The sequence below is a fragment of the Pygocentrus nattereri genome, chromosome 6 (assembly GCF_015220715.1).
Source record: "Pygocentrus nattereri isolate fPygNat1 chromosome 6, fPygNat1.pri, whole genome shotgun sequence".
NCBI lineage: Eukaryota > Metazoa > Chordata > Actinopteri > Characiformes > Serrasalmidae > Pygocentrus > Pygocentrus nattereri.
In genome coordinates, this window is record NC_051216.1 from 37,481,270 (window position 1) to 37,508,453 (window position 27,184).

The 27,184-nt window shown below is 39.2% G+C and overlaps 3 protein-coding genes across 5 annotated transcripts in view; all 3 read right to left on the reverse strand.

The window, feature by feature from the left end:
• crfb1 (cytokine receptor family member b1) overlaps positions 1–2,904 on the reverse strand; it is a 28,511-nt gene extending 25,607 nt beyond the window's left edge. The window contains exon 1 of one of the 2 annotated variants that reach the window (XM_017684527.2): positions 2,754–2,904. The gene's annotated coding sequence lies outside the window, so the exon portion shown is untranslated. The remainder of the gene's footprint in view (positions 1–2,753) is intronic. The other variant, XM_017684528.2, reaches the window with a different exon arrangement.
• Positions 2,905–8,035: 5,131 nt separating this feature from the next.
• On the reverse strand, positions 8,036–17,312 carry LOC108412491 (uncharacterized protein C21orf62). 2 transcript variants are annotated; one of them, XM_017684523.2, is made up of 2 exons: positions 17,145–17,312; positions 8,036–10,244 (listed from the first exon to the last, which is right to left on the reverse strand). In XM_017684523.2, the coding sequence occupies exon 2, from the start codon at positions 10,206–10,208 to the stop codon at positions 9,516–9,518; it is 693 nt and encodes a 230-aa protein (XP_017540012.1). In that variant the 5' UTR covers positions 10,209–10,244; positions 17,145–17,312; the 3' UTR covers positions 8,036–9,515. The 2 variants fall into 2 exon arrangements, with proteins under 2 accessions (XP_017540012.1, XP_017540013.1); XM_017684524.2 differs by having other exon boundaries at positions 8,036–10,247.
• Positions 17,313–18,318: 1,006 nt separating this feature from the next.
• On the reverse strand, positions 18,319–26,809 carry tyw5 (tRNA-yW synthesizing protein 5). Its single transcript, XM_017684526.2, has 8 exons — positions 26,485–26,809; positions 24,200–24,354; positions 23,677–23,746; positions 21,840–21,884; positions 21,604–21,741; positions 20,202–20,289; positions 19,208–19,324; positions 18,319–18,638 (listed from the first exon to the last, which is right to left on the reverse strand). Exons 1-8 carry the CDS (start codon positions 26,563–26,565, stop codon positions 18,364–18,366), a joined length of 969 nt encoding a protein of 322 aa, XP_017540015.1. The 5' UTR covers positions 26,566–26,809; the 3' UTR covers positions 18,319–18,363.
• Positions 26,810–27,184: the final 375 nt, after the last annotated feature.

Here is a 27,184-nt window from a genome sequence, read left to right on the forward strand (position 1 = left end):
TACTCTAGATAATGGTTTATACAAACACAAATTATGAAGTTAAGTTAATGTTCATAAATCTGTTCATTTGGACTCAGTATAGCAAAGAAATTTTGATTAGTATGCCTTACAAAGCCATTATCATATTTGTTTTTTGTTAAAATAAGAACATTTTATAATTTTAATGGATGTCTCTGTCAAGAATACAAGATATTTAGAACTAGGCACATGAAATGTACAGGATATTGAAAAATTAACATATTTACCATCACCAGAACATACTCAAACAAAATCACTATCATTTTCCTTTGTGTATTGCATGCAGAATGACCAGAAAAGGTTTCTGAATCTTTTTGAATTACCCAGAGAAGTGTTTTTTTTTTTTTGGGCAGCAGTGGTTGGTCTGTGAACTCCACTCTTGGAGACCTATAAACAGCACCTTATCTGAGATCCTAGAAACTCTGCTTTAAAAAGATGGCCAATCTTCCATTACCTTAGAGGGTTCACAATTTTTTTTTATTTTTACTGACCTTGACTGTTTAAATCATGTGCTCATTTTAGATGTAGTAATGTAGATCACTATATATGTTTAGTGTAAAAAAGCTCTTTGTATATTATTACAATGTGAAAACTGCTGAATAGAATTTAGAATTCAGCAACTGTACATCTAGTGAACACAGGAACAGTTCAGTACTTGTTTGGTGTCTTGTTATTTTGGTGGTAATAAATGTGTTCATTTTCCAAAAAGTCTAAGTAAAAGTGTCCACAATCTTATATGCTTCACAGTTTAAAAAAAAAAGGATGAATGTATTATGTTATTTAGTCCGTAGCAGTGTATGTGTTTCATAGCAAAATATAATTTTTTTTAAGTGTCCTGGCTCGGGACTAAAAATACCAAGCTGTGGTTAAAAAAAAAAGTTAATGACATTGCCTTCCTTCACAAAAAAAATGTGTTCCCTCTCAAATGTTTTGCATTTCCTCACAAAATATATGTTCCTCAGACAGCAAGCAAATGTAGGACTAGAGGTGCCCAACACTGCCTACATTAGAGCTTTGTTTTTAGTAAAGCTACCTTTAAAAGCTGTTTTCCCAGTTTCACCAGTCTATGCTGAGTTTATTCATCAATTGTTCAAAGACACTCCATCTCAGTTTCAGTTTGTGCTCTCTAATAGCATGATCATGTTTGATTTTGAGAAGTGACACTATGTCTTTATATTTCAATCCAAGCTCAACATAAAATTGAATGAGCTGCTTCATGTCTGACACCGTTGCACTGCAATGCAAAACATTTGCGAGGGAATGCAAAACATTTTTGAGAGAATTCTGAGAGACTAGGACATAACAATTAGATGCTAGGTCATAATTTTGAGATAAAGAAAAAGAAAGAGACAGGAAGTCATAACTATGAGATACTAAGTCATAATTATGAGACAGAGGCCTAGAATGAATAGTGTCTAGAATGAATAAATACTGCCCACTCTTACAGAATTCTGAAGCAGAAAGGCACCCAGTAATGTCTGAATCTAACGTTTGTATAAAATGCTGCCTGTTGAGGTTCCTCCGTTCAGCTGTTTTTCGAAAGCAGTGTAGATGTATCCTTTGCTGCCTTACATATCACATTATCCCGTGTGTCCACGCAGATGTAGCTAAATGAAATAACAAAAAACACCAGCACTGACACAGAGGACAACACTGTCTTTTAAGGCCCTGACTTACAAGACAGCTGAGACAGCAAGGCATTGAGATAGCTTCCTTCAATTTCGGACACAGCCCATATCTCATTATAGTGGGACAGATAGTCTAATTATGAAATTATAAGAGATGATTATTACATAGTAGGCTTGCCTTATTATCATTATTATTATTATTATTATGGGGCAGTCGTGGGCTGGAGGTTAGGGATCTGGCACTGTGACCGGAAGGTTGCCGGTTCGATCCCCAGGGCCAACAGTCCATGACTGAGGTGCCCTTGAGCAAGACACCTAACCCCCAGCTGCTCCCCGGGTGCTGTGGATAGGGCTGCCCACCGCTCCGGGCAAGTGTGCTCACTGCCCCTAGTGTGTGTGTTGACTAGTGTTTATGTGGTGTTTCACTTGACGGATGGGTTAAATGCGAAGGTGGAATTTCCCCAGTTGTGGGATCAAAAAAGTATCACTTACTTAACTTAGTATTTCATAATTATGACATTCTGAATAATTAAGTCAACTATTTCCATCATTATAACTTACAATATATTTTACTTAGTGGCGAAAGCGTGCTTCCATTCGATGGTCATCAATACCTTTATGCTGTCTCATAATTCACTGCCATAGCAGTAAATCTCTCTGGAGAATTAAGGTGTGCCAGTCCTCTCATTTGCTACGGTCAGGTAAACGAACAACTAGCACTAGTTACACTGCTACTCCCAGACGCACTCAAGACTTCCTATACTAAATTCGCCATTATAATGTAGGATTACATAATACTACATTATAATGGTGAATTTAATACAGAAAGCCTTTCGGTGTGTCTGTATGACCCCAACTTCAAGCAAATGGCGAATGGGAAGCAAACTTCAACCTCAACGTCAGCTTCGTACACTGAGAGCTAACGTAGAGTTACATAACATTAAACTAATTGAATGGACATTTTACAGTGCACAGGCGTCGAATACGACCTACATATCTACTTATCGTTTAAAAAGCCACACAGAAAGCGAAAGCCCACCACAGCGTTAGAAACACGAGTTGAGACTAGGAAATAACCCAGTTTTTGTCACTAACATGTATACTCACCACATAAAATGCTGCTCGGAGGTGCAAAAGTCCTCTGAGGAGAAGGTAGAAAATATGTGAAGTTAAAAGAGAACCAGTAGAAGCGAGTCACTTCTCCATTCTTCTGTCGGTTTTTTGTTTCGTCTGAGAGAACTCGTTATCTTAAAAACTTGCTGTTGTATATTCCCACCGCATTCCGACAAGACCCGTCTCCTGTGCTGCGATTCGCTGAAACGGCGTAACTCGTGTTCTAGGATTGGCTATTAGCCTGTCACTCTGGCCACTAGCGTTGTATGAGCGAATACATGCAAGCCAATCCTGGCACTAGAGGCGAGGCTTATCTTAATGCAGGTGGGAAACGAAATAACTCGTTCTCGACAATCACATGACTCTTCTTTCGAGCTCAAACGTGTTCACACACACGGACGTAAAATTAAAAGGTGTGTCACAGGTAGATATTGAACGACTGTATTGATGTAGATTTTTTTGGAGGAGAAGGGAGGCTATGCTTTATATTGGCGTTACTTTTAAAAATAAAAGCCGATTCAAGTCAATTCAAGGTTTTATTTATATAGTGTTTTTTTTTTTACAAAGTCTGTTCTTACAAAGCATCTTTACCGAAAAATCCGGGTCCAAGCCCCCATGAGCAAGCCAATGGCCACAGGGGCAAAGAAAAACTCCCTAAGAGCAATAGGAAGATACCTTGAGAGGAACGAAGATTCAGAAGAGTAACTGATCCTCTTTTGGTCAACCTCCTTTTGGTAATTCACATAAAATATTAAAATACAGAAAAGGGGGAAAGCAGGTGAAGCATGGGCTATGATTAAACGCATTTGAGTTATGTGACTTTTTTTTAGTTAAGCACTGAAGGCCACACAATATGACATAATAAGAAAGCTTCTCATAATAATGACTTACTGTCTCATGATAATGAAAAAAAATTGTCAACATGACAGTGTCAAATAATGACATGCTATCTCATAACAGTAAGAAAGCTGTTCATAATTAGGACTTACTATCTCATAGATGATTTACTATCTCATAATTGACTATCTCAATTTAATTTATCTCTTACCTCATTATAATGAGAAAGTTTAATTAAGAGATAGTAAGTCATAATTATGTGATACTATATCATAATTAAGCAATAGTAAGTCATAATTATGAGATAATAAGTTGTAATTATGAGACAGGATCTCATTATAATTAAATAATAAGTCATAATTTAGATCTCATTTATTGAGATTATATAAGATATCAAAACATGAAAATGTAAGTCATAATTATAAGACACCTTTCTCATTATTATGAGTTAGCAAACCATTTTTATAAGATATTCAGTCATACTTATGGGATATTGTCATAATTCTGAGATAGTAAGTCATAATTATGAGAAACAACTGTGGGCTGCTCTTACTAAAAATGTTTAACTGATTCTTCAAAGAACATCTTCCTCATAGTTATAATATTGTGAGGGGAAAATGTAATTATTGAAATCATATGAGTCATGAATCGATTGTGAACAATGTGGATGGAAAATTGGCCTTCCCTTTTCATCAGTTCACTGCAGACTTGATGACACATAGATATGTGACAGTTAGGCCTGTTTGTGGTAAATGATTAATGCTGAACTGTTATAGCTTTTCTTTATAATTACATGATGTTCAACACTATATTGGCATATTTTAATTTAGTGAGACATAAACATGAAACTATAAACCTGACTGAATGCACAGTAATGCATTACAATTGTCAGTGGACACTGGAGAGTGTTTCCCGCGTCCAAAGATATGCAGTGAGGCCAATTGGCCATGCTAAATTTAAATTTAATTAAAGGTATGATTGTGTGTATGCATGTATATGTCTGTCTTTCTGCCCTGCAGTGGACTGGTGACCTGCCCAAGGTCTTTCCTGCCCTCTGCATGATTTCTGCTGGGACAGGCTCCAGCACACCCTCGACCCAGAAGGATAAGCAGTTTAGAAGTTGTGTGTGAGTGTGTACTATATTGTGACAAAGTAAGTACAAAAAGTGACATAACCTAATATTTCCACTCTGTACTACTGTATGTCATATAATACATTTGATATTTTACTGTGGATCACAGTTGGCAGCTAAATCATTTTTTGTAGCAAAATCATCTTTGCTGTTTTTTTCCCAGCTGGGCATAAACCACTAATGAAGGTCTGGAAAATGCAAAGTCATTATTAGTTTCTGGAGAAGACAAACTGTACATCAGCAGGCCTACAAATGCTAACCAGTGCTAACCAATCAGCACTCAGTAGCTGTAATGCTAACCAATTAGCACTCAGTAGCAATAATGTTAAATCAAACAACACTCAGTAGCAGTAATGCCAACCAATGAGCACTCAGAAGCAGTTTAGCACCCCACTGAGCCATGACCTCCCACTGCCCAAAACTGTTTTCCATAGAAAACCAAAAGCATATTGATGAGTCTTCTTTGACCTTTGTAATGAACTACTTCCTTCTACTTTCTAAAATTAGGTTAGGTTAGAAACTAATGGTTAGAAATATGTTTATTTTTTAATTTTCACCTTTTAGTTCCATCCACTCTCATTCATTGAAGACTTGCTTGCAGGTGTCCTCTATAGTGCTTTACAGACATATGGCATAACATAAGAAATAGGAACTAGTAACACAACAAAGGCAGATCACAAGTGAATTAAAATTAGTGACAGGTTTTACAGTTGACTCTAATGGCTTGCATGCTAATGAAAACCAACTTACTAACTCTGCTTGAGGGTCCTTGGGAAGTGAAATAAAGATGGGAATGTAAGATTGGGCTTCAACGCTGATACTGGCTATTATAGTAGTCAACACAGTTAACAATAAAGTCACCCTCTTAAATACAATAAAAACACAGAATTACTGTCCTGTTAAAACATAAAATTGTGGTTTCACTGAACTGTTGGTCTATATATCTTCTATGATTTCAGTATATTCATATAATGCTCTTCATTCAGATCTCTGTTAAATAAGTACTTAAAATGAATGGTTTAATATGGAGCATTTGAGTAAAATCATAGTTACAAAACGCTTAAACATTTTTTTGAACAAAAGAATGCATTCATATCCTGAACACAGAACAGAACAAAACATTTTACCACCAATGTTATATTTTTGAGGGCTTTTTAAGAAGTTTAAAAAGTGCCATGACATAAGTGAGCATGAACAGCCAATGAGCTGCCAAGCTTGCCAACCAATCAGCACTCTAGCTGTAATGCTAGCGTCCTGCTGCAAAAAAAGCCATTTGCTACCGAAAAAAGGAAACATAAAGGTGCATTTCCTTGCCTTTTTGTAGTAAAATACATACGTCAACTGTCTAAAGTTAAAGCAAAGTTCTGGGCAAATGATTAGAAACTGTTTTAACATTTCATTTAGCTACATTCAGCCCCATTCATTAAAGAGGTCACTCGCACCCTTTGGTGTTTTTTGCAGTCCTGTTTTTGATATAATAGGGGAAATTGAAAGTGGCCTGTCTTGTCATAAACCAGCTCTGATGTTACGTTCATGAATGATCCAATTATTTTCAACATCTCTTTGATAAAAAATGAAGGGAGCCGAGTAGTACTTGAGAGCTGTTTTCACTGCCAGCCCTTAATGCACTCAATTCCCTAAATGAACTTTTTTTCAAGTGATGATTTGTCACTTGCTTTTTAAACACACTATTTGGAGATGGCTAAGAGAAACAGAATAGCGTTGGTCAAGTGAGCTATAGAGTAAAAAGTTTTCTAATAATAAGTGTTGCATAAATTGCATTCAAGGCAGGGCAAATTTATTTATATAACACATTTCATATAGAGGAAACACTCAAAGTAGTAAATTCACTTAATGAAACAAAGGGATATGGACAAAGTCCTTATAGGAAAGTCTGTTTACCTGGTGGACATTTTTGCAATGACTCCAGGCAGTTATTTCCAGCCAAACTCCTTTCTTTTTAAATGGGGACATACTAAACAACCAAAACTAAAGTTAAAATAACTGTTTTGAAAACATTTTTAAATCCTTGATAAAATCTGACAAAAGCCTCATAAATAGTTTGTAATATCTAGATAAAATAATACGCAGAACACTTGATTCTTCTGGCTACTGTGCTTTAACATTTACGGCATTTTGGCTGAAGCTCTTATCCAGAGTAACTTACAGTTTGATCATTTTACACAGGAGTGTTAGGAGTCTTGCCCAAGGACTCTTATTGGTGTAGTGTGTTTTACCCAGGCAGGGATTGAACCCCAGCCTACAGTGTAGAAGGCAGAGGTGTTAACCACTACACTAACCAACCAACACTAACCAACCAGACCTCCACGAGGTAGACCGTCCCTGCTAGTACCGCAATCCTACCCAACCCTTCTCCACTCATGATGTAAACAGCAAGCCGATTTGATCTTTTTACTGGTGGACAGGACTTCCTCCACAAATGGACCAAAAATAAACCAATACAAAACAAAACAAAAGTGTTTCCTGTACAAAAGTTATGGCACATCATATATTTTATGTTTTATTTTTCTCCAATGTGTTAAAGTTAACACATTAATTTAAACTGTGCCTTATTTAAGTGGCTTGTTTTATTTAGAAAGTGAACATGGAAACATGGGTGTTTAAACTTTGGCATACACACTGTTGACTACTAAAAGTTGTGAGCTGAGCAGGTGGAAAATTTATGCAAGAAATGCAGATCTTTCTGGTGAATCAGTTCTTGAATCCACAGCCCCGTGGAATGAGGAACTAATTTTCTTTTTTTTTTACAGACTGCTGTATTTATGAGCAAATCACATGACTGTCTTGGGTTTCATAAATAATTCACAAAGGGTTTGAAGAACCATCCCTTGATGGTGTCAGCAATGCTTATATCATCACTCACTTGCCTTAAACCATGTGGAGTTGTTAAATACTTTAAAATAGACTTGCTTATGTGGTTTCTGAAACAGTATGACACTGTGTTATCTACTATCCTATGCAAAAGTTTGAACACACAGGTCAAATTCAATGTTTTGTTAATTTTTCATCTTCTACAGAAAACACACTTGGATATAATCACTGTCACAGGCCATTTTTGTCTTTTTATTTTACCTTTGCATTATATTAAAACTCAGGTTTCCTGTTTGCATTGTGTTAAAATTTCATGATGAACAGACCAGCAGAAACTATCCAAAATTACTTTTACATTACTTACATTGTGTTTTTTCCTTCAGTGAAGTAACTGTTTTGAACATACAAGGTTTTGTTCTGACAGCAATGATTAGCAATTTTTTTTCTGCAAACTTTAGCTAAATTTGCTGAATAAAAAATGTTATATTTGCTGAATTCAGCGAATTGAGAAAAAAAAATGTACCTTAACTTTCGCAGCACTTTTACAAAAAAAGGTACTCAAAATGCTCAAAATTACATGGAATTAAATCTTGTTACACTAACATACACTATTGCTTTTGTGATTAATGATATGTAGCACAGTGTATCTATGTAGATTAAATGTCTACACTAAGAAAAAAACTTTGCAAATTGCAATGCATATTTAGTTAAAGCTCCCAAATGAGGCAAAAAAAACAACAAAACAAAAAAACATTTGCACAGGCCATATTTTATGTGTTTTCCACCCAAATGTATTAATCACCATTAATTGTGTATTAAAATGTGCAAAAGTGTGTTCTCTTTAGAGGATGTCAACTTATTTACACTTATCAACATCAAATACAGATGACATGGAATTTGACCAGGGGTACCTAAACTTTTGCATACAACTAAACACAACTCTGTAATCAAAAAACACAGACAATGTAAAAAGCTACTTTTATACAGTCTTCAGGGTGAATGTTAAGAAATTTGCCCAATTGGTGAGATTATGTTGCTATGAGGATCTGAGAAGATGAACAAAAACAGGTTCTGCTTGAAGCTTTTTAGCATAAAAATGGGATAGGTTGGCCTGCTCAGGTCTAAAGCTTAAGTTTTAACTGTGCCCATTATGCCCATTTTATAAAGATAAACACAAAAGCAGAAAGTAGTTTAGATAAATCAGTTTGCATGATACTAATTGGCAGGGCGTAAGCTTCTGTTACTTGTAAGCTACATTAGCCTGATCACTGTAGTGCAAAACTAAAGAGGCAAACTTCAGATATCAAAGACATCTTGTCTGAATGACTACATCTGGAATAACAGAAAATTGAGTGAAACAGGGGTTCTTAACCTGGGAGTTGGGATGCCTTTAAGGTTTGCAATGTGGTCCCAAGAGGGATGTGAGAGCAGTGTTTCAGAAGATATCATTATTAAGCACAGAGAAAAAACTGACAAGTACATACAAGATCTGCTGAAAGTCAATATTGATAATGAACTTCTACTGGGTGTGCTCAGGAGGATCTTGATTAAGGCAGGTTCTTTATGGAGGTCTTGATGGAGGGGGGCTCTTAATTGAAGAGGGACTTTGCTGATGTAGGGTCTTGATGGAGGGAGGAACTTGATTGAAGGAGGGACCTAAATGGGAGGGTTTTAAAGGAATGTCTTAATGAAGGGAGGGTCCTGATGGAAGGGTGGATCTTGATGGAGGGAAGGTCTTAATGGAGTGAGGGTCTTGATTGAAGGAGTGTCTTGATGAAGGGAGTTTTTATGTGCCAGGCTAAAGGTTTGTGACGAAGTGCCCAGTAAGTGAGTTGACTTAATATTTGATTATTCTTTTTTCGAAAAAGGTTAAGAACTCCAGGTGTAACAGATGCTTTCCTCAGCTCATAGAATTACACTCCTGGAAAGGTCTGGCTGTAAAACCCGCTTCTGATTTAGTAAATAAAAGTTAGGATTGACGGCATCCTTTCCAGATCACTGCTCTGAACATCTTTTCCAGAGAGATTGAGGTTGGGGAAATGTTGCTTGAGAGCTTGGAGGGGAGGTCCGACCACACTGTACGCCTTCAAGTGAAGGACCCCAGACAGTGACCACATGTCTAAAAAGGCGATTCTGAGGGCACTGTCTTGTGCATCAGGCCCTGCTTTGGAGATGGTGTTCAGGGCTTGGTCCTGGTGCAGTGTGCTTTTGGCAGAGGTGTACACCTGAAGCTTCCTCAGACCCACTAGAGTGAGATACTGGGCCGGGCCTTGGATTGGGACTGGGGTGCACAGAGACAGTTGGAGCTCTGAGACCTGGCTGCCATTCAGGAGATCCCTCAGCACCCAGGGTTCGCGCACCCACACTGTTAGTGTCCTGCTGCTGTCATCCCACCTCAGGCCACCAGGGGTCAGTGATGAGCGAGAAACAGTGCTGCAGCTGCACAGCAGGTTAGCTAGAGCCTCGTCGCAATGGCGCACTGCTGCTGTGCAGCTGCAGTTGCGCAAGCTGTTGCTGTGCACGGTGCTGTCGAACAACAGGGTGACATTTGGGCGGAGGTAAGGGTTAGTCTCTGTGCCTGCAAAGTGCAAAGGGAGGAGAATGCACAGGAGAGGCTGCAAGCAAGAAGATGGCACTGTCATGTCCATGCTGGTCTACATCCTGGTCCAGAGATGATTCTGCATCTGCTAGGAAAGAGGATATATTGTAACCATCACATAAGAAATACCTTTGATTGATATCAACCCTTTGAAGCAGGGTTGCCAGGTGTTGGGCTTTGGACTGGACAGTCCAGTTCAATGGGTACATTCTGCGGCTGTGCCTCAAACAACATATATTGTACTAAATATCACATCAAATTTGTTCACCATGAACGGTCCCATTTAAAAGACATCATGTAGTACAGTAGTATTCAGATTGAGACACAGCTTGTATACTGGTACACAAGCATTGTGAAAGCTATGTTATGGCAGGTTTCAGGATAAACTCTGTTATTTCTCAATTACAGATAGTTTCAAAATGCAGTTAAATATGCATTTTCATCCTGTTTTTGATAAGGTTTTCAAGATGTCCTACCTGAAGGTTTTATTTACAGGCATACCTATAAAAATGTGCTACGGTAGGACATTTCAATAAAATAGCACAACTCACAAGAACACCACCAAGAACACATCAGTTCTTGACTGGCTTTATTGGGCTTTTCAGGTAAATGAGGCATGGAAAGTCCAGGCTGTTATTTCTAGACCGTTCAACCACAGATGCATCTGAATCATTCAGACCAACTTCACAATACCACCATGGAGAAGTTGCTCAGATTTTCAGGGCCTGGACAGGACACAAGCTGCCTGTTAAGCTCTTCAGGCCACCAGCAGTCAGCCTTGTTAAACCAAGTTAAAAAAATAAAAATACAGCATATTTCTTCTCGTAATAAATGAAAGGGATTCTTACGAGTTTCTGACTTCTAAGAACAGCTTTCATACCTCTTTCTCCTTTCATTCTCTTAAGCCTTTCATAAGAAGAAAACAACATTGAATTGTTGACATTAGCCCTACAGTAGGAAAAAATGTACTCTGGGTGAAGGGAGTCATGACAGAATCCTTTAGGACCTTCTACCACAAGCTTATGCAACCTTATTAAGTGCTAATGTGTACTCCTGAGGAAGCCAGTTTGCCACACATAGCAAATAAGGCAGCAGGAATTGGCTTGAGACATAACAGTGGAAAATAAGACTGCATTATGCATGGGGCCTTGCTGTTTATAAGAGAACTATAGAGAAGCAGTAAGTAAGATTGAGGGTCTAATAGGGAGACATATTAATGTTAAATAAAGCGTTAAATAAAAACAATAGTCTAATTTAGGTACCCAAATGCCAACATTCTTAAGTGGCAAATTTACATACTTATCATTTGATAATTTTATATGACAATACCTATATACATTTCTTATTTTCAGTAAGTGTCTACTTGTACAACAAATAAAAGCATAGACATATGCTTTTCAGAGAGCCATTTCTTAGCTTAGGAGTGGTCCCAGAATGGAGCCTTGCGGGACCCCCTTGCCTTATTTAAGAGTTCAGATCATTTTCCATTCACAAACTTGTAGTGGCCAGCAATATAGGAAATAAATCAGGATCTGTGCCACTACCTCAACCCTAACAAGACTCTCCAGGCTTTCAGGTAGGATGTCACAATGGCATTCAACAAAACAAGCAATGAGGACGTACTACTAAAACAGCTATTATGTTTACCAGGGACAAAAATTGACTCTACCTAGACCATGCTCAACATGGCGCACCACTACGGCAAAGTTTTGTGCTATAAGCTTCTAAATCAAACAAAAGCGGTAAGTACCTGAAATATCATGGCTTCTGCTGGTTGTTTTGTCTGCTCAGAGTGTGGCATGTTTAGTTTAACCCCCTTTTCCGCCTCTAGTGATAATAATAGTGGCTGTGTTTGTGCTAAGTGCCAGCTAGTTAGCTCTCTGATGGAGAAAGTGGACAAGCTAGAGGTGCGCATCCAGGGGTTATTAAGGGATAGACAGCAAGATTCAGTGTTAGCAGTGCCGGGTGCCCTAGGGAGAGTTAGCACCTCCTCAACTCTGACGTTAGAGCCCTTACAGCGGGGTGAATGGGTGACGACTCGACGGTCTAGCCGGAAAGCTAAGGCTAATGCTAACAGTAAGGCCAAAGATAGCCCACCGGAACACCAGACTCCTCCGATTCATGTGCCAAACAGGTTTGCCCCGCTCAGTGAAATACCCACTGTGGAGCTTGTTAAAAGTTCTCTGGTTATAGGAGACTCGATTGCCCGACACGTGAAATTAGCTACTCCTTTAGGGGCGCCAGCAGTAACAGTTAGATGTTTATCAGGAGCCAGAGTGCCGGACATTAGTGACAACCTTAGACTGTTAGACTGTTAGCTGTTAGTCATTCATGTAGGGGCCAATGATATTCATCTGCGGCAGTCTGAGATAAAATTAAAGAGGCCCAGACGATGTCCGATGCCGTAATTTGCTCTGGTCCCATCCTAATGCGGCATGGCGCGGAAGCCTACAGCAGGCTTTCGGCGTTAAACTGCTAGATGTCCAAGTGGTGTTCTGAAAATTAAGTGGGCTTTATAGACAATTGGTTTTGTTTCAAGGGCATGCCTGGTCTTATAGGTAGGGATGATGTCCATCCACGTGGGAGGGTGCTGCCTTACTTTCTTACAGTATAGCTCATAGTCTTTTAGTTAGTTGGCAGAGTAAACAGCTGCTGACAATCCAGAGCTGGGACCAGGCCGCAGACAGACAGGCTAAACCGACAGTCTGTGATGTGCCTTGAGGCATCACCCAGGTTCAACTTTATCGAGACTGTGTCTTTGCCCCAAATTAAAACTAAATTTAATCATAGAAAAACTCAAATCAGCCAGTTTAAACAACCTAATCAATATATATCCATATTCAGATGATAGCACTAACACCGTAGATCTAAAATTTGGACTACTCAATATAAGATCACTAAACTCAAAAGCAGTCATCGTAAATTAAATTATAAGCGATCATATATTTGACATTTTCTGTCTCACTGAAACATGGGTTAGACCAGATGAATATTCAGCTTTAAATGAAGCCACCCCTGTAGGCTATAATTATGCACATAGGCCAAGATTATCAGGCAAGGGAGGTGGAGTCTGTGTAATCTACCAAAATACTCTAGATATTAGTCAGAAACAATGTGACACCTTCACTTCCTTTGAGGCCCTTTCCATTCACGTTACAAATCCGGTCACAAAAAAGAACGTATTTTCATTATTTAACATTTACATGCCACCAGGGCCCTACTCTGAATTTTTAAAAGAATTTAGTGATTTCGCTGCAAACCTGGCTGTGTGCAATAATAAAGTAATTTTTGTGCAATAGTAAAGTAAATTTCATATGAGCTACGTCCTAGCCATAATATATGTACGTCCCCTCGTTATTCTACAAAGTGCTCAATAAAACCTTTTACCGCCCTACAATTTATAGAAAATCTGCCAGAACTATCAATGCCGGTTTTCACTCCGTCAGACCCAATAGAGCTAGATTTACTATCCGATTATTTAGAAAATATCTTCCGATCCACTTTAGAAAATGTGGCACCATTTAAAACAAAAAGAATAAGCCAGAAAAAGCTCGCTCCATGGTACAACGATAAAACCCGTACCTTAAAACAAACAGGTCGGAAACTAGAGCGGAAATGGCGACTAACCAAGCTGGAAGTGTTCCACTCTGCCTGGAAGGACAGCCTTATACAGTATAGAAATGCTCTCACTAAAGCTCGCTCAGCATATCTGGCCTCGCTAATCGAGAACAATAAATGTAATCCTAGAGTTCTGTTTAGTGTGATTTCCCAAATCACAAAAAATCTGGCAGGTACTGAACCAGAAATCCCAGCAACTCTCACCAGTGAACTTTTTATGGACTTCTTTAATAATAAAATTGAAAAGATTAGACAACAAATTCAACCCACAGTATTAAATCCAACTTGGCTCTCATCTGACTTGGCTGATACAAAACAAAACACAGTTGTAGAAAAGAGCCTGGAAACTTTTCACCCACTCCCACAGCTAGAGCTAGAGAAGATAATTTCCTCTGCAAATTCCACAACCTGCACACTCGATGCAATTCCCTCAAAATTACTCAAAGTACTGCCAGTCATTATAAACCCTATTTTAATTATAGTAAACTCATCCCTTAGTCTGGGCTATGTTCCCAAAGCTTTTAAACTAGCAGTTATCAAACCTCTGATCAAGAAACCAAATCTTGATGTTAGCATACTGTCTAATTACAGGCCTATTTCTAACTTACCATTCATATCAAAGATCTTAGAAAAAGGTGTGGCACAACATCTTAGCTCATATCTACATAAGAACCATATATGTGAAAAATTCCAATCTGGATTCAGGTCACATCACAGCACTGAGACAGCTCTAGTTAAGATAACTAATGATCTTCCTCTTGCCTCTGGTCAAGGCTACGTATCCCTGTTAGTGCTACTTGACCTCAGCGCAGCTTTCGATACATTAGACCACAATATTCTCCTAGAAAGGTTAGAAAACATGGTTGGAATCACAGGGACAGCCCTATCATGGTTCCAATCTTATCTGACAGAATGTTATCAGTTCGTCAGTGTAAACAATTTATCTTCCAATTACACTATACATGTTACCGTTATAAGTAACTATGGCATTAACTTTCATTGTTACTCAGACAATACGCAACTGTACATATCAGCCAAGCCTGATGACAAATACAGATTAAAGAAAATGAAGGACTGTGTAAAAGATGTGAAATGCTGGATGTGACAGAACTTCCTCCTACTAAACAGTAACAAAACAGAGGTTCTCCTTCTGGGTCCTAAATTGGCAAGAAATAAACTACCAGATTTTATTTTAAATCTCGCCGAGTTTCCAGTCACACCTGGCTCAGCAGCAAAAAATCTTGCCATCATGATTGATTCAGATTTATCATTCGATCAACACATAGGTAGCATCACTAGGACAGCTTTTCTACATCTTCACAACATAATCCAAGATAAGAAATGCCCTATCCCTGCGTGATGCAGAAACACTAGTACATGCCTTTATTACTTCTAGGCTAGACTACTGTAATGCACTACTGTCAGGATGTAAGAGCAGGAATCTAAGCAAACTTCAAGTAGTCCAAAACGCCGCAGCCAGGGTCCTCACTAAAACTAGAAAATCTGATCATATCAGTCCAGTGCTATCATCACTTCATTGGCTGCCTGTTAAATTCCGTATTGATTATAAAATTCTTTTATTGATGTATAAAGCCCTACATGGTCTCGCTCCTGAGTACCTGCAAGACCTTATTTCCTATTACGAGCCATCACGACTACTCAGATCCCAGAGTGCTGGCTTATTAATAGTTCCTAGAATTCATAAGGCTGAAGCTGGGGGAAGAGTTTTTTCTTATAAAGCCCCCAAATTCTGGAATGATCTTCCAGAAAATGTTCGGGACTCAGAAACAGTCTCAATCTTTAAAACTAGGCTGAAAACTCACTTGTTCAGTTTAGCTTTTGGTAGGTAATGTTCCCCCTTAGATAAAGGCACCAAATCCAGGGGTCAGTGGACACAGGAAATTATAGTAAACTGAGACGCTGGTGCTGTCGTCCCGCTGCTCGCGCGCGGTCACTCACATGTGGATGGTGGAGCGGAGGGATGCCAAATTGTTCTTGTGTCTGTGTGTCCTTCTGGTTCTCTCCTTTTAGTTAAGCTGTCATAGTCAGATCTGCCGGAGTCATTAGCCACACTCTGGAAATGTTTACATCCCCTGATTTACGTATAAACAGACAGAATAAAACTAATTCCCTCTCCCTGCCTTTTTTCCGAGTATACAACCGCCCACATGTCCGGCCGGACACTGAAGGATGACTGACTGTCAAGCCCTCCTGCTACCCACTTCAGACCAGCTACCCACGCCCCAGCTACCGTCACCTGTTGGACTAGCTGCCCACCCTACACTGATGTTTTCATAGACTCCTAGCTATTACTACTACTAATACTACTGTTACGACTATTAGTAGTATAATCACTTGTAGGTAGTTTGACCAGAGGAGGATGCGTCCCCCCCTGGTGAGCCTGGTTCCTTCCAAAGTTTCTTCCTCAGTTCTGAGGGAGTTTTTCCTCGCCACTGTTGCCCCTGGCTTGCCCACCAGGGAGTTTTTACATTCTTGTTTAAACTTTGTCTTTTCTGGAATTCTGTGAAGCTGCTTTGTGACAACATCGTTGTAAACGATATAAAAACGTTGTAAAAAGCGCTATACAAATAAACTTGATTTGATTTGATTTCACTTATGGAGACAAAACTAAAGTAAAAAAAAATTGCATTACAGGCCTCATAGAGGTTACAGCCTTCAGGCATTCACGGAATGCAAAGGACTTTCATTTAAGTACTAAGCATCATCATTTTATTTATGACAATGGTAACTTGCCGATTACTTATGGCCCCCCTGAAAAAGACTATGCCTGTACAGTTCAACCATTATGGTTGTAAATACATTCAGGTTAAAGCTAACATTCTGTACTTTAACCTTCATTTTAATATGGTGAAGTACAAAGCCAAAGCAAAAACTGTGAAAATTTGCAGAATAAAAGTTGTGGAATCGTAGCCCAAAGTGTAATAGTGTAATAACTTGGCTGTGTATATATTTTGACAGTGTAGAGAGATGAGAAGGCAGACAGCATTCCACTGAAAACCCACCCTAAACATCTGTTAAACTCCTACCTTCGCTATAGTCATATCTTTCTTTTGCATGCTCCAGCTGTCTTCTCTCCTTATGCATCTCACCTGCTAAAGTCGACTTCTTTCCAAACCGCACTTCCTTCTGATTATTCAGTAGTGTTTTTTGCCAGCCTTCTTGAGAAATGTTCTGTTATTATAATCCTATTTAGAATTTGTTATTTTACAAAGATCTATTAGGGCTAATCCAAGGCATAAATACTTCTATTAAGAGTATAAAAGAGAAAAAAAGAAAGGGATGTGAAAAGTGGAGCCCAGATAGAATAAAATGAGGCGACCTGTAAGGCTCAAGGAATAAAACTCACCACATGAGAAATATTTTGTCCATTAGCTGTTGAGTCCTAACATCTGAATCTCAGCTGCTTTAGTCCTTTAGTCCCCCTGTCCGTTCTCTCCAAAGTTCTTCCTTCCTCTCTCTGTGCTTTCTTTTCCATTTCTCCTCCCTTTGACTCACAGGCTCCCCTTTCCAAGGCCTCTCATATGTTCTCATTGGCAACCAATGTTAACAGTGTGAGCTGAACAGTCCTTAGCCCTCTAATGGTATTAAAAGGCAACATACACTCTCAGCAAAAACTCAAGCAGTATTATGCTGCCATCTTGTGGAGGTAAACGTAATTTCAGGGGTGGGTAGATTGATACCTAATTACTGATGGGCTATACCAAGATTTTTTCATTTCTTGCACTACCGCATAAAACTATGGAGAAATCAACAGATTAAAAATCAAAGTCAAAACCATATGCACATAATTCATATTTTCCATAAAGTAAACACAGTGCCCAAACCAGACAGCTATAAAGCTCATGTTATACTGTAATCTGGCCTACAGAATAATAACAGAAATGATATCTAACTTTCTATTTCTAAATTTTCTATTCCTCTGATCTTCTTGTGTCCATATTTTCCTTTTGAAATGTCTGAGATTTTTATAATTTTCAATCAAAATAAAGTACCACTATTTTTAATGAGTTACAGAATCTTCAAGCTTCATTTGCTACAGCCTACAGGAAATAAGCCTCAATTTTTGTCATTTTTATATGCTGTTTTATTTGGCATTTCTTAAATAATACAATTGTAAAGAATAATGTCAAAAAATCAGCTGAAAATCTGTCCAGTTCATTCTTTCAGAGGTATTACCAGTTGCACAGAGGGAAGTGATTAGTTACCAGGAGTACTTTTCACCGGCACTGCCTGATCGCCATGGATAACATAAAAAAATTACAGGAATCGAAAGTAAAAGTTAAAAGTTGGATAAAACCTCATAAGAATAGCTTTGGTAAGACACTCTTTCCGTCTGTGTCATCCTGAGATCTGTACTGTTAAAAAGTAATGGTTGTAGATATGACTTTTTGTTGTATACATACGGAATTCTGCAACTGTTTGCTTTGGCTTCTATTTAAGTGAATTTTGAGTCAACTGTTTTTTGTTTTTTTCTTCTTGAAGCACAGGGATGTGCTTGGTGATGGACAGTACAATACATATGTGGTAAAGATTAGGTTGTTTTTATTACTTCAGGCCAAAATCAATCATTTTCCTTGTACAGTTTCTGCAAGTTGTGAAGCATATGCCCGGCTCTGGATTCGTAGCACCATGCGGCGGGCGTAAAAGTCCCGAAAGTCGTCTGGCAGCTCGTCCAACGTTGCCAGCGCCCGATCCACAGCTTGCAGGGCCCGCAAAGCCGCCAGCGGGTCCTTGTTTCCGTACGGATCCTTCTTATCATAGCTTTCCACTGGTAGGTTGCGCCAGAAGACATTGATGCCCACGCCAAACTGCAGAGCCAAAGTGTTGTGGAACCACAGGGCTGCAAAACATCAGGGACGGATTAACATCTTGTGTTAAAGTCTAAATGCTGAGTTCCCAAATCCTGGTCAATTATCTGTACATTTTTATGCTTTCACACTTTTTTTATTAAAAGGACCAATTGTTTCTTAACAGTAATCAGCCTTAGCTGGACTGATATCACAGAGGGCTGAAATATGCCAATGATTTATAATTTAAATGATATATTAGTGCTGTTAAGTAATGCAATGTGCATTAATACATTGTTAAGCTAATTGTGAATGATACTCGTTTATTAATGCCAATCTCTGCTAGACTGATCCTTCTAACTACCTGTAGTAGTTCAGGCTGATGCCCAGCTGAAGTGCACCGTATGTTTAATTTGCTTGTATGCTACATATTGTATTTTTCTTGAATTTCACAGTGATGCCAACTCACTGGTTTCTGATCATTATTTTCAAAGCCTATCTACATAACATTACAGGTTTGCTTTATTGTTCTATATTGTTTACTATTCTTTTTAAGTGAAACCTTCAGTGCAGAAGTAACACTTATCAATTTGACAGGGGACATGGGACACTTGTCACTTACCTGGGATGAAAAGAAGGTCCCCCGGTTGTAGGACACATTCATAGCGACGTGCTTTTACAAAATCTGGGTACTGCTCCAAATCTGGAGAGTCGATATCCAACACCTCAGACTTATCACCTGGTTAAACAAAAGGTAACAATATCACAGAGTTTTCTGCTCAGTAGTTTTTTAGGTGGCTCCTCAGCAATGAATTAAGTAATTTTCTAAACCCTTATGCTTTTTTAAATTGCAACAAAGCATTTTTAAGCTGCTATCCGTTTTCTATACATACAGGTGGCAGACCTGTGTAGAGAAGTGAAGAAGAGGCAATGAAGAAGAGGCAATTTCACTAGGCCAGATTGCTCAAATGTGGCATGGTTTGAAGAGACTTTTTTCCCCTAAAAAACTACTGTATTGTATATGTTTTCTAATGAGCTATTTTCCATCAAAGCACTTTGCAGAAACAGTGGTGCAATGAACACTCTGTTGTGTTATGCAAGTGTTGCAATCATGGCAGCTGAAAGGCCATTCTTGGCATTCTTTTCAAATTCTTTTTGGAGCCTGATGAAGTAGGTTTTTGGTGTTTCAAAATATGCTTAATGTTACTGTTGCTGCCCTTGAAATCCAGAATAGCAGAGAACATTCTAATCAATCAAGTGAATCAAGCTGTAGTGGGCACATTTGTAGAGGACTGTTATTAGAATCCACTGTGTGCACTGCCTTTTAATACAATAGGGTTTATATACACATCACTGCTGATTGGGTACCACACACCTATCAAATTTCGACAACATGTCGTTCAAACAGGAAATTGTAGCAAGCGGTGCACAATGATTTGAGACTGAATATGCCCTTGGTATTACATCAGAGCACTCTGTAGCATTTGGGCATATAGTCAAACTACATGTTCAATTCAGCAGAGCATAATTGGCTTTGCTGTAATGAAAATGCACCTTTAACTCAGTTTAGAGATCTGCACTGTTTTGATGAACTAGAAAAAAGCCTTAATGCTCACCTGACAGGTATAAGTGAAGGGCATCTTGGGGGCTATAAAGAACAACACGTTTTCTCCCAGTCACCTGAGCCAGCAGGTTGTCCATTACCTGAGTGAGAGACAGAATGAGACTCAAAACAGGACACTATGACAGTACTCTTACAATATTTTCTGAGCTGCGCTGACGTGAGTGTATCAGGTATAGTTGCACTGCTGGGCTTTTAAACACTACATTTTATTAGAAACCCCTACCTTGTAGCTCCACTCTGCTGGTACAGTTTGGGGAAGATATCCCCAGATTTCTCTGACCAATATTGCAATTATTTTCTATAAATTAAGACTCAGGGCTGTTTATTGCACCAAGAGGACCAACGCTTGAATGCTGGAACGTGGCAGTTAATTGAGGTCATGCTATCTTGCATAGCAAATGGGTGTTTGGCTTATGATTGGCTGAACTCATCTAGAAGGCTGCTCACCAGCCCATGTTATTAGGCTCTCGTCTTAAACTTGTTATGGCAATGGCTATAATAACATAGGCTATAATTAAAATGGCAGTTCATACAGTTTGACAATTTCACTCTTTCAAAGTGCAACTGATTATAAAATTAACTAATCTTCAGTCCTACTTTTTACTTACTGTTGGAGTCTGTTCCCAATTTGATGATGCACAGTTTGTGTTTGTGTTGTCTGATTAGTTTGATCAGGTGCAGAGAGTAAAAAAGTGCAGGGCAGCGGGCCTCCAGGACCAAGGTTGAGAAATACTGGTGTGCAGAGCAGCTGATCAATAAGGAGAAACTGTAGACCACCAATGTGCCCCTATATGGCAGGTGAAACTGATAATTTGGCCATTGAATGTAGGTACAAATATTTTAAACAGTGCATTTAACACTAACAGGGGAATTCACCTGATTTTTCCAAATTTCTGTATAATAGGAATTTCTGTGACAGGCACCAGATGTCCACCGCTAAAAGCTCCCTCACAAAAGCTTATTACATGAAATGATTATGCATATGCTGCCTGATGTCTGAGATGTTGTTTATGAGAGTTTTGAGAAGGTTTTGGCCTAAAATGTATATTAATTCCACTCATGGTAGAGAGATACGTGCAGGGCATTGTGAGGCAAAAGAGCCCCCAATGGAACATTACTTCATATTTTCCTTTATTTTACTATCCATCCATATTAAAAGTTCATCAAGTAGTTTTGGAGAGTCAATAAAATGGTTGTATTTGCCTTGTAGAAATTATGAACTCATCACTACCACTGTAAGCCAACTTGAGTCTGCACAATGAACCATTTCACACCAAACTACTCTGAATGATTCTGTTTACATCTCAAACACTGAATTTTAGAGAAATTATAAAAAAAAAGAAAAGAAAAAAAAGAAGTTTTGAGTGAGAGTCTGCTGACAAGGTTCTACTCACATCGTAATGCGTCCATAGCTGCAGCCCAGGTGAGCTTATGCGGAACACACTGGAGAAAAACTGTTTAGGATCAAAGAACGGAGGTATGTGGAAATCATTAGCCAGCTCAGGGAACTGCTTCTTCAGGTCAGCAGGCTCCTGGGCACCAAACAAGGGAAAGGATGCGTTTTTAAAACTGGAAGTTCAGCCAATTTTACAATATACTGATAGATTTTGTCCATGGTACATAACATTACCTTACGAGCATCTTCTCCAAGTGATCGCAAGTAGTAACTCTCATCCTGTTGAGATAGAATATGACTTTTGAGAACAAAGGCATCAAGAACCATTCCAAACATTTATCTTTAAATCCTGTGTTTGTCTTTTGTCACAGAGCAGGTACTATTTGGGTGGTGGATCATTCTCAGCACTGCAGTAACATTGACATGGTTGTGGTGTACTAGTGTGTGTTGAGTTGGTACGAGTGGATCAGACACAGCAGTGCTGCTGGAGTTTTTAAACACTGTGTCCACTGTCTACTCTATTAGACGCACCTGCGTTGTTGCTCCACCCTGTAGATGTAAAGCCAGAGATGATCTCTTGCTGTGTAGCATGAGCTAATCGTCCTCTCGTCCTTCATTGGTGATCACAGGACGCTGCCCACAGGACGCTGATGACTGGATATTTTTGATTAATGGACGATTCTCAGTCCAGCAGTGACACTGAGGTGTTTAAAAACTTCAGCATCACTGCTGTGTCTGATCCATTCATACCAGCACAACACACACTCAAACAGCACCACTACGTCAGTGTTACTGCAATGCTGAGAATGATCCACCACCCAACTTAGATCTGTGGAGGTCCTGACCACTGAAGAACAGAGTAAAAGGGGGCTAACAAAGTATGCAAAGAAACAGATGGACTACAGTCTATAATTGCAGAAGTACAAAGTGCACCTATATAGTAAGCGGAGCTGATAAAATGGACAATGAGCGCAGAAACAAGGAGGTGGTCAATGTTATGCTTGATCGGTGTATGTAGTGTTACTCAGAAATGCTTATAATTTCAATACTACAAAAACAGAAGTACCAAACAAATGATACCATCCTGCATATTCAGCCCAAAGATATTAATAGCAAAACTAAAATTCCACTGTTGAGATGTTATCATCCCAAAGTAAAAGTACATCTTCGTTTCACCAGCACCATTTGAGCAAAGGGGTACTCTCGAAAAAATGTAAAACATAACCATCATGACATATATTGTAAACATGCCTATTTTCAGCAACACCGCAGTATTGTCTAATGCAAAACTAGAAAAACTAGAAAAACTCCCTTCTGGTGAAGTACCTTGAAGGTGGGAGGAACTTCTGAAAAACTACAATTGCTTTGTGGCAGGTTCTTGAGGGTGGGCTTTTTTCTCACTATCTGGTTAAAGTATAAGGAAGCCAAGAACTAATATTAAAATAATAATCTAATAATGATCTATATATCTACAGACAGGTAATAATGCTTAACAGCAAAAGAAGAAACTATGAGTATTCAGTTAAAATCATATCAGACAGATCAAGATGAAAACATAAAATCTAAAAAAAAAAAAACAACAAAACTGAATTTTAATTAAATGCAAAGTTAAGGAAACGTCAGATGTTTGTCAAATATGTGTACTAAGCTTGACTGTCTAATAAAAGGTGAACATTACTATTGGAAGTTGAATATTATATCTCTGTTTATTAGCCTCTGCATCACTGGCTATGCTACTAGTCAGGATTTCTTTATGTCTGTTGGAGGGGATTCCTAAAGGTTGTATGATGTTTTTGTATAATGCATACTGGGTACTGTAGTGAGAGATCACTGATGGACAGAAACACAAAAAGGATACAACACATGAATTCTGAAAACTGATGTGGCTGAGAAATACAATGCTCCGCTACAGAATACTGTAATAACATACATAACAAATAACACATTAAATGCTAGTTTTAGGTCGGAATGCCTCTGAGGAAGCTCCCTGTGTGCAGCAAAACTTCAAGATGATGACATAAGTTCAGTCACCTTAACTTACAATTACAAGACAAAACCAAAAGTGACCAACCTTGCTGATGAAAAACTCCTGGTGCTCTGCAGCTGCAGCTCTATGGACAAACTCTCCAAAGGGCAAAGTCCTTTAACATATAAGACCAGTTTCCAAACCCACATTAAGCCAAAAACTAAAAGAATTTTCAATAGTGAATCAGTATTTGCTCTGCAAGTTAGTGAAAGGCTGGGAGTTGACTGAGGAATTGCACCACTTTTTCAACATTTCAACATCATTATATAGTTTGGTGTGAAATGCTTCTTTCTAGAGAAACATGTCAAGTCAGAATTGTTCACAGTGGTGGTGATAAGAACCAGACAGCCAGCTCTAAAAGCTCCCTCACAGAAAGTTATCACATGGCTAAGTAAAATGGTTATCAGTATGATGTCTGAGACATTGTTTTACGATAGTTTGGAGATATAGGTACATGTAGGGTAAAACAGTCACTCTGTTTACATCTCAACCAATGAACTTAGCGGAAATTTTGTAAACATTGTAAACACAGGTGGCTTTCCCTTAAATGTACATACAGTCAATATACCTGTATACAAAATTCTTATGCAAGAAGTCCATCTGGGGCACAGAAGACACATGGATTTTGACCTCCCTTTCACCTCCTTTCACTGCCAGGTAATCCACGGTCCATTTCTCCAAGCATGGTCCTAAAGGTACTCCTTTAAGAACTGCTGGCTTTCTCTGTGAATCACATCACACACATATTTATCAGTGGATAATTACTCCTGCACACAAAGGCATTTCACTGAAGAAATGAAATGATCTTGAATCTAGTAGATGTATCTAATGTTTCTCATGTGGAGGTTTTGTAACCTTGTTGTTTCACATATATATATATATATATATATATATATATATATATATATATATATATATATATATGTGTGTGTGTGTGTGTGTGTATGTATGTGTATATATATATATATATATATGTGTGTGTGTGTGTATACATTCTATATATATATATACACACACACATACACACATACATACATACATACATACATACATACACTGCTCAAAAAAATAAAGGGAACACTTAAACAACACAATATAACTCCAAGTAAATCAAACTTCTGTGAAATCAAACTGTCCACTTAGGAAGCAACACTGATTGACAATCAATTTCACAGCTGTTGTGCAAATGAAATAGACAACAGGTGGAAATTATTGGCAATTAGCAATACACACTTAATAAAGGAGTGGTTCTGCAGGTGGGGACCACAGACCACTTCTCAGTGCCTATGCTTTCTGGCTGATGTTTTGGTCACTTTTGAATGTTGGTGGTGCTTTCACACTCGTGGCAGCATGAGACGGACTCTACAACCCACACAAATGGCTCAGGTAGTGCAGCTCGTCAAGGATGGTACATCAATGCGAGCTGTGGCAAGAAGGTTTGCTGTGTCTGTCAGCGTAGTGTCCAGAGGCTGGAGGCGCTACCAGGAGACAGGCCAGTACACCAGGAGATGTGGAGGAGGCCGTAGGAGGGCAACAACCCAGCAGCAGGACCGCTACCTCCGCCTTTGTGCAAGGAGGAACAGGAGGAGCACTGCCAAAGCCCTGCAAAATGACCTCCAGTAGGCCACAAATGTGCATATGTCTGCACAAACGGTTAGAAACCGACTCCATGAGGATGGTATGAGGGCCTGACATCCACAGATGGGGGTTGTGTTCACAGCCCAACACCGTGCAGGACGCTTGGCATTTGCCAGAGAACACCAGGACTGGCAAATTCGCCACTGGCGCCCTGTGCTCTTCACAGATGAAAGCAGGTTCACACTGAGCACATGTGACAGACGTGACAGAGTCTGGAGACGCCGTGGAGAGCGATCTGCTGCCTGCTACATCCTTCAGCATGACCGGTTTGGCAGTGGGTCAGTAATGGTGTGGGGTGGCATTTCTTTGGAGGGCCGCACAGCCCTCCATGTGCTCGCCAGAGGTAGCCTGACTGCCATTAGGTACCGAGATGAGATCCTCAGACCCCTTGTGAGACCATATGCTGGTGCGGTTGGCCCTGGGTTCCTCCTAATGCAGGACAATGCTAGACCTCATGTGGCTGGAGTGGTAGCAGTTCCTGCAAGATGAAGGCATTGAAGCTATGAACTGGCCCGCCCATTCCCCAGACCTGAATCCGATTGAGCACATCTGGGACATCATGTCTCGCTCCATCCACCAACGCCATGTTGCACCACAGACTGTCCAGGAGTTGGCGGATGCTTTAGTCCAGGTCTGGGAAGAGATCCCTCAGGAGACCATCCGCCACCTCATCAGGAGCATGCCCAGGCGTTGTAGGGAGGTCATACAGGCATGTGGAGGCCACACACAATACTGAGCCTCATTTTGACTTGTTTTAAGGACATCACATCAAAGTTGCATCAGCCTGTAGTGTGTTTTTCCACTTTAATTTTGTGTGTGACTCCAAATCCAGACCTCCTTTGGTTAATAAATTTGATTTCCATTGATTATTTTTGTGTGATTTCGTTGTCAGCACATTGAACTTTGTACAGAACAAAGTATTCAATGAGAATATTTCATTCACTCAGATCTAGGATGTGTTATTTGAGTATTCCCTTTATTTTTTTGAGCTGTATGTGTATGTATGTGTGTATATATATATATTACACACACATTACATATATATATTTCTTGAAGTGTTTACATTGATAGTCACGTTAATAACTACGACGTTTTTTATTCAGCTTTTTTATTCTAAGTTAATTTTCCCACCATTTAAGGTGGAACGGGAAAATTCGAACAAGAAGCTGGCGAATATGACACCAGCTTCAGCTTCGTTCAAAGACAAATTTTTACCAATGGATAGATGTCCTTTTCGAAAAGCTCCTGATCCACAGCAGAGAAGACAGGAACATCCACTTTCTCCTGATTTTCCATTCAGAAATCTGTTTATTAAACTCTTAGTTACTGAGTTCACATATGGCTCTTCTGAGTTATGCCTTCACTCTGTTCTATTCTGTTCTCCTCCCCGAAATGTGTCTATTCACTTAACTATAGCTTTTAAAGTTCGTTAAGTGTTTATTTGTTGTGCAAAGCCAGTTAGTATCTATCTGACACATACACTAAATCGGCGTTTATTAATTTAGCAAAAGGTCTTGCAGGCTAAAAAAAGAAAACCTAAGACCGGTAATAGTCGGAGTGTATAAACAGACGGACAGCTAGGGCTGCGCTCTAATCGACCGCGCCTAGAGCACTTAAAAGGAAGCAACCCAGCAAACACACAACGTTGTCTACTTTCTTACCATGTTGTTACAGCTTTCTGAGGAATTACATTTCACCAAAAACAGAACGTTGTCACAACGCTGTCACAACATAACTGTGTTTGCAGGGAAGTTCTCGAGTTTTATACGAAACCCCTAAGGTACCATGGTAAATAAAAAAGATTATTAAAATGTATTCCCTCCCAAGTTCAATGGATTTAGCAGAGGAAATGCAAAGCTTTCGCATGGAAACGCAACTGCAAATATTTTTCTTTTCGCAGTGGCACTTTAGGGGC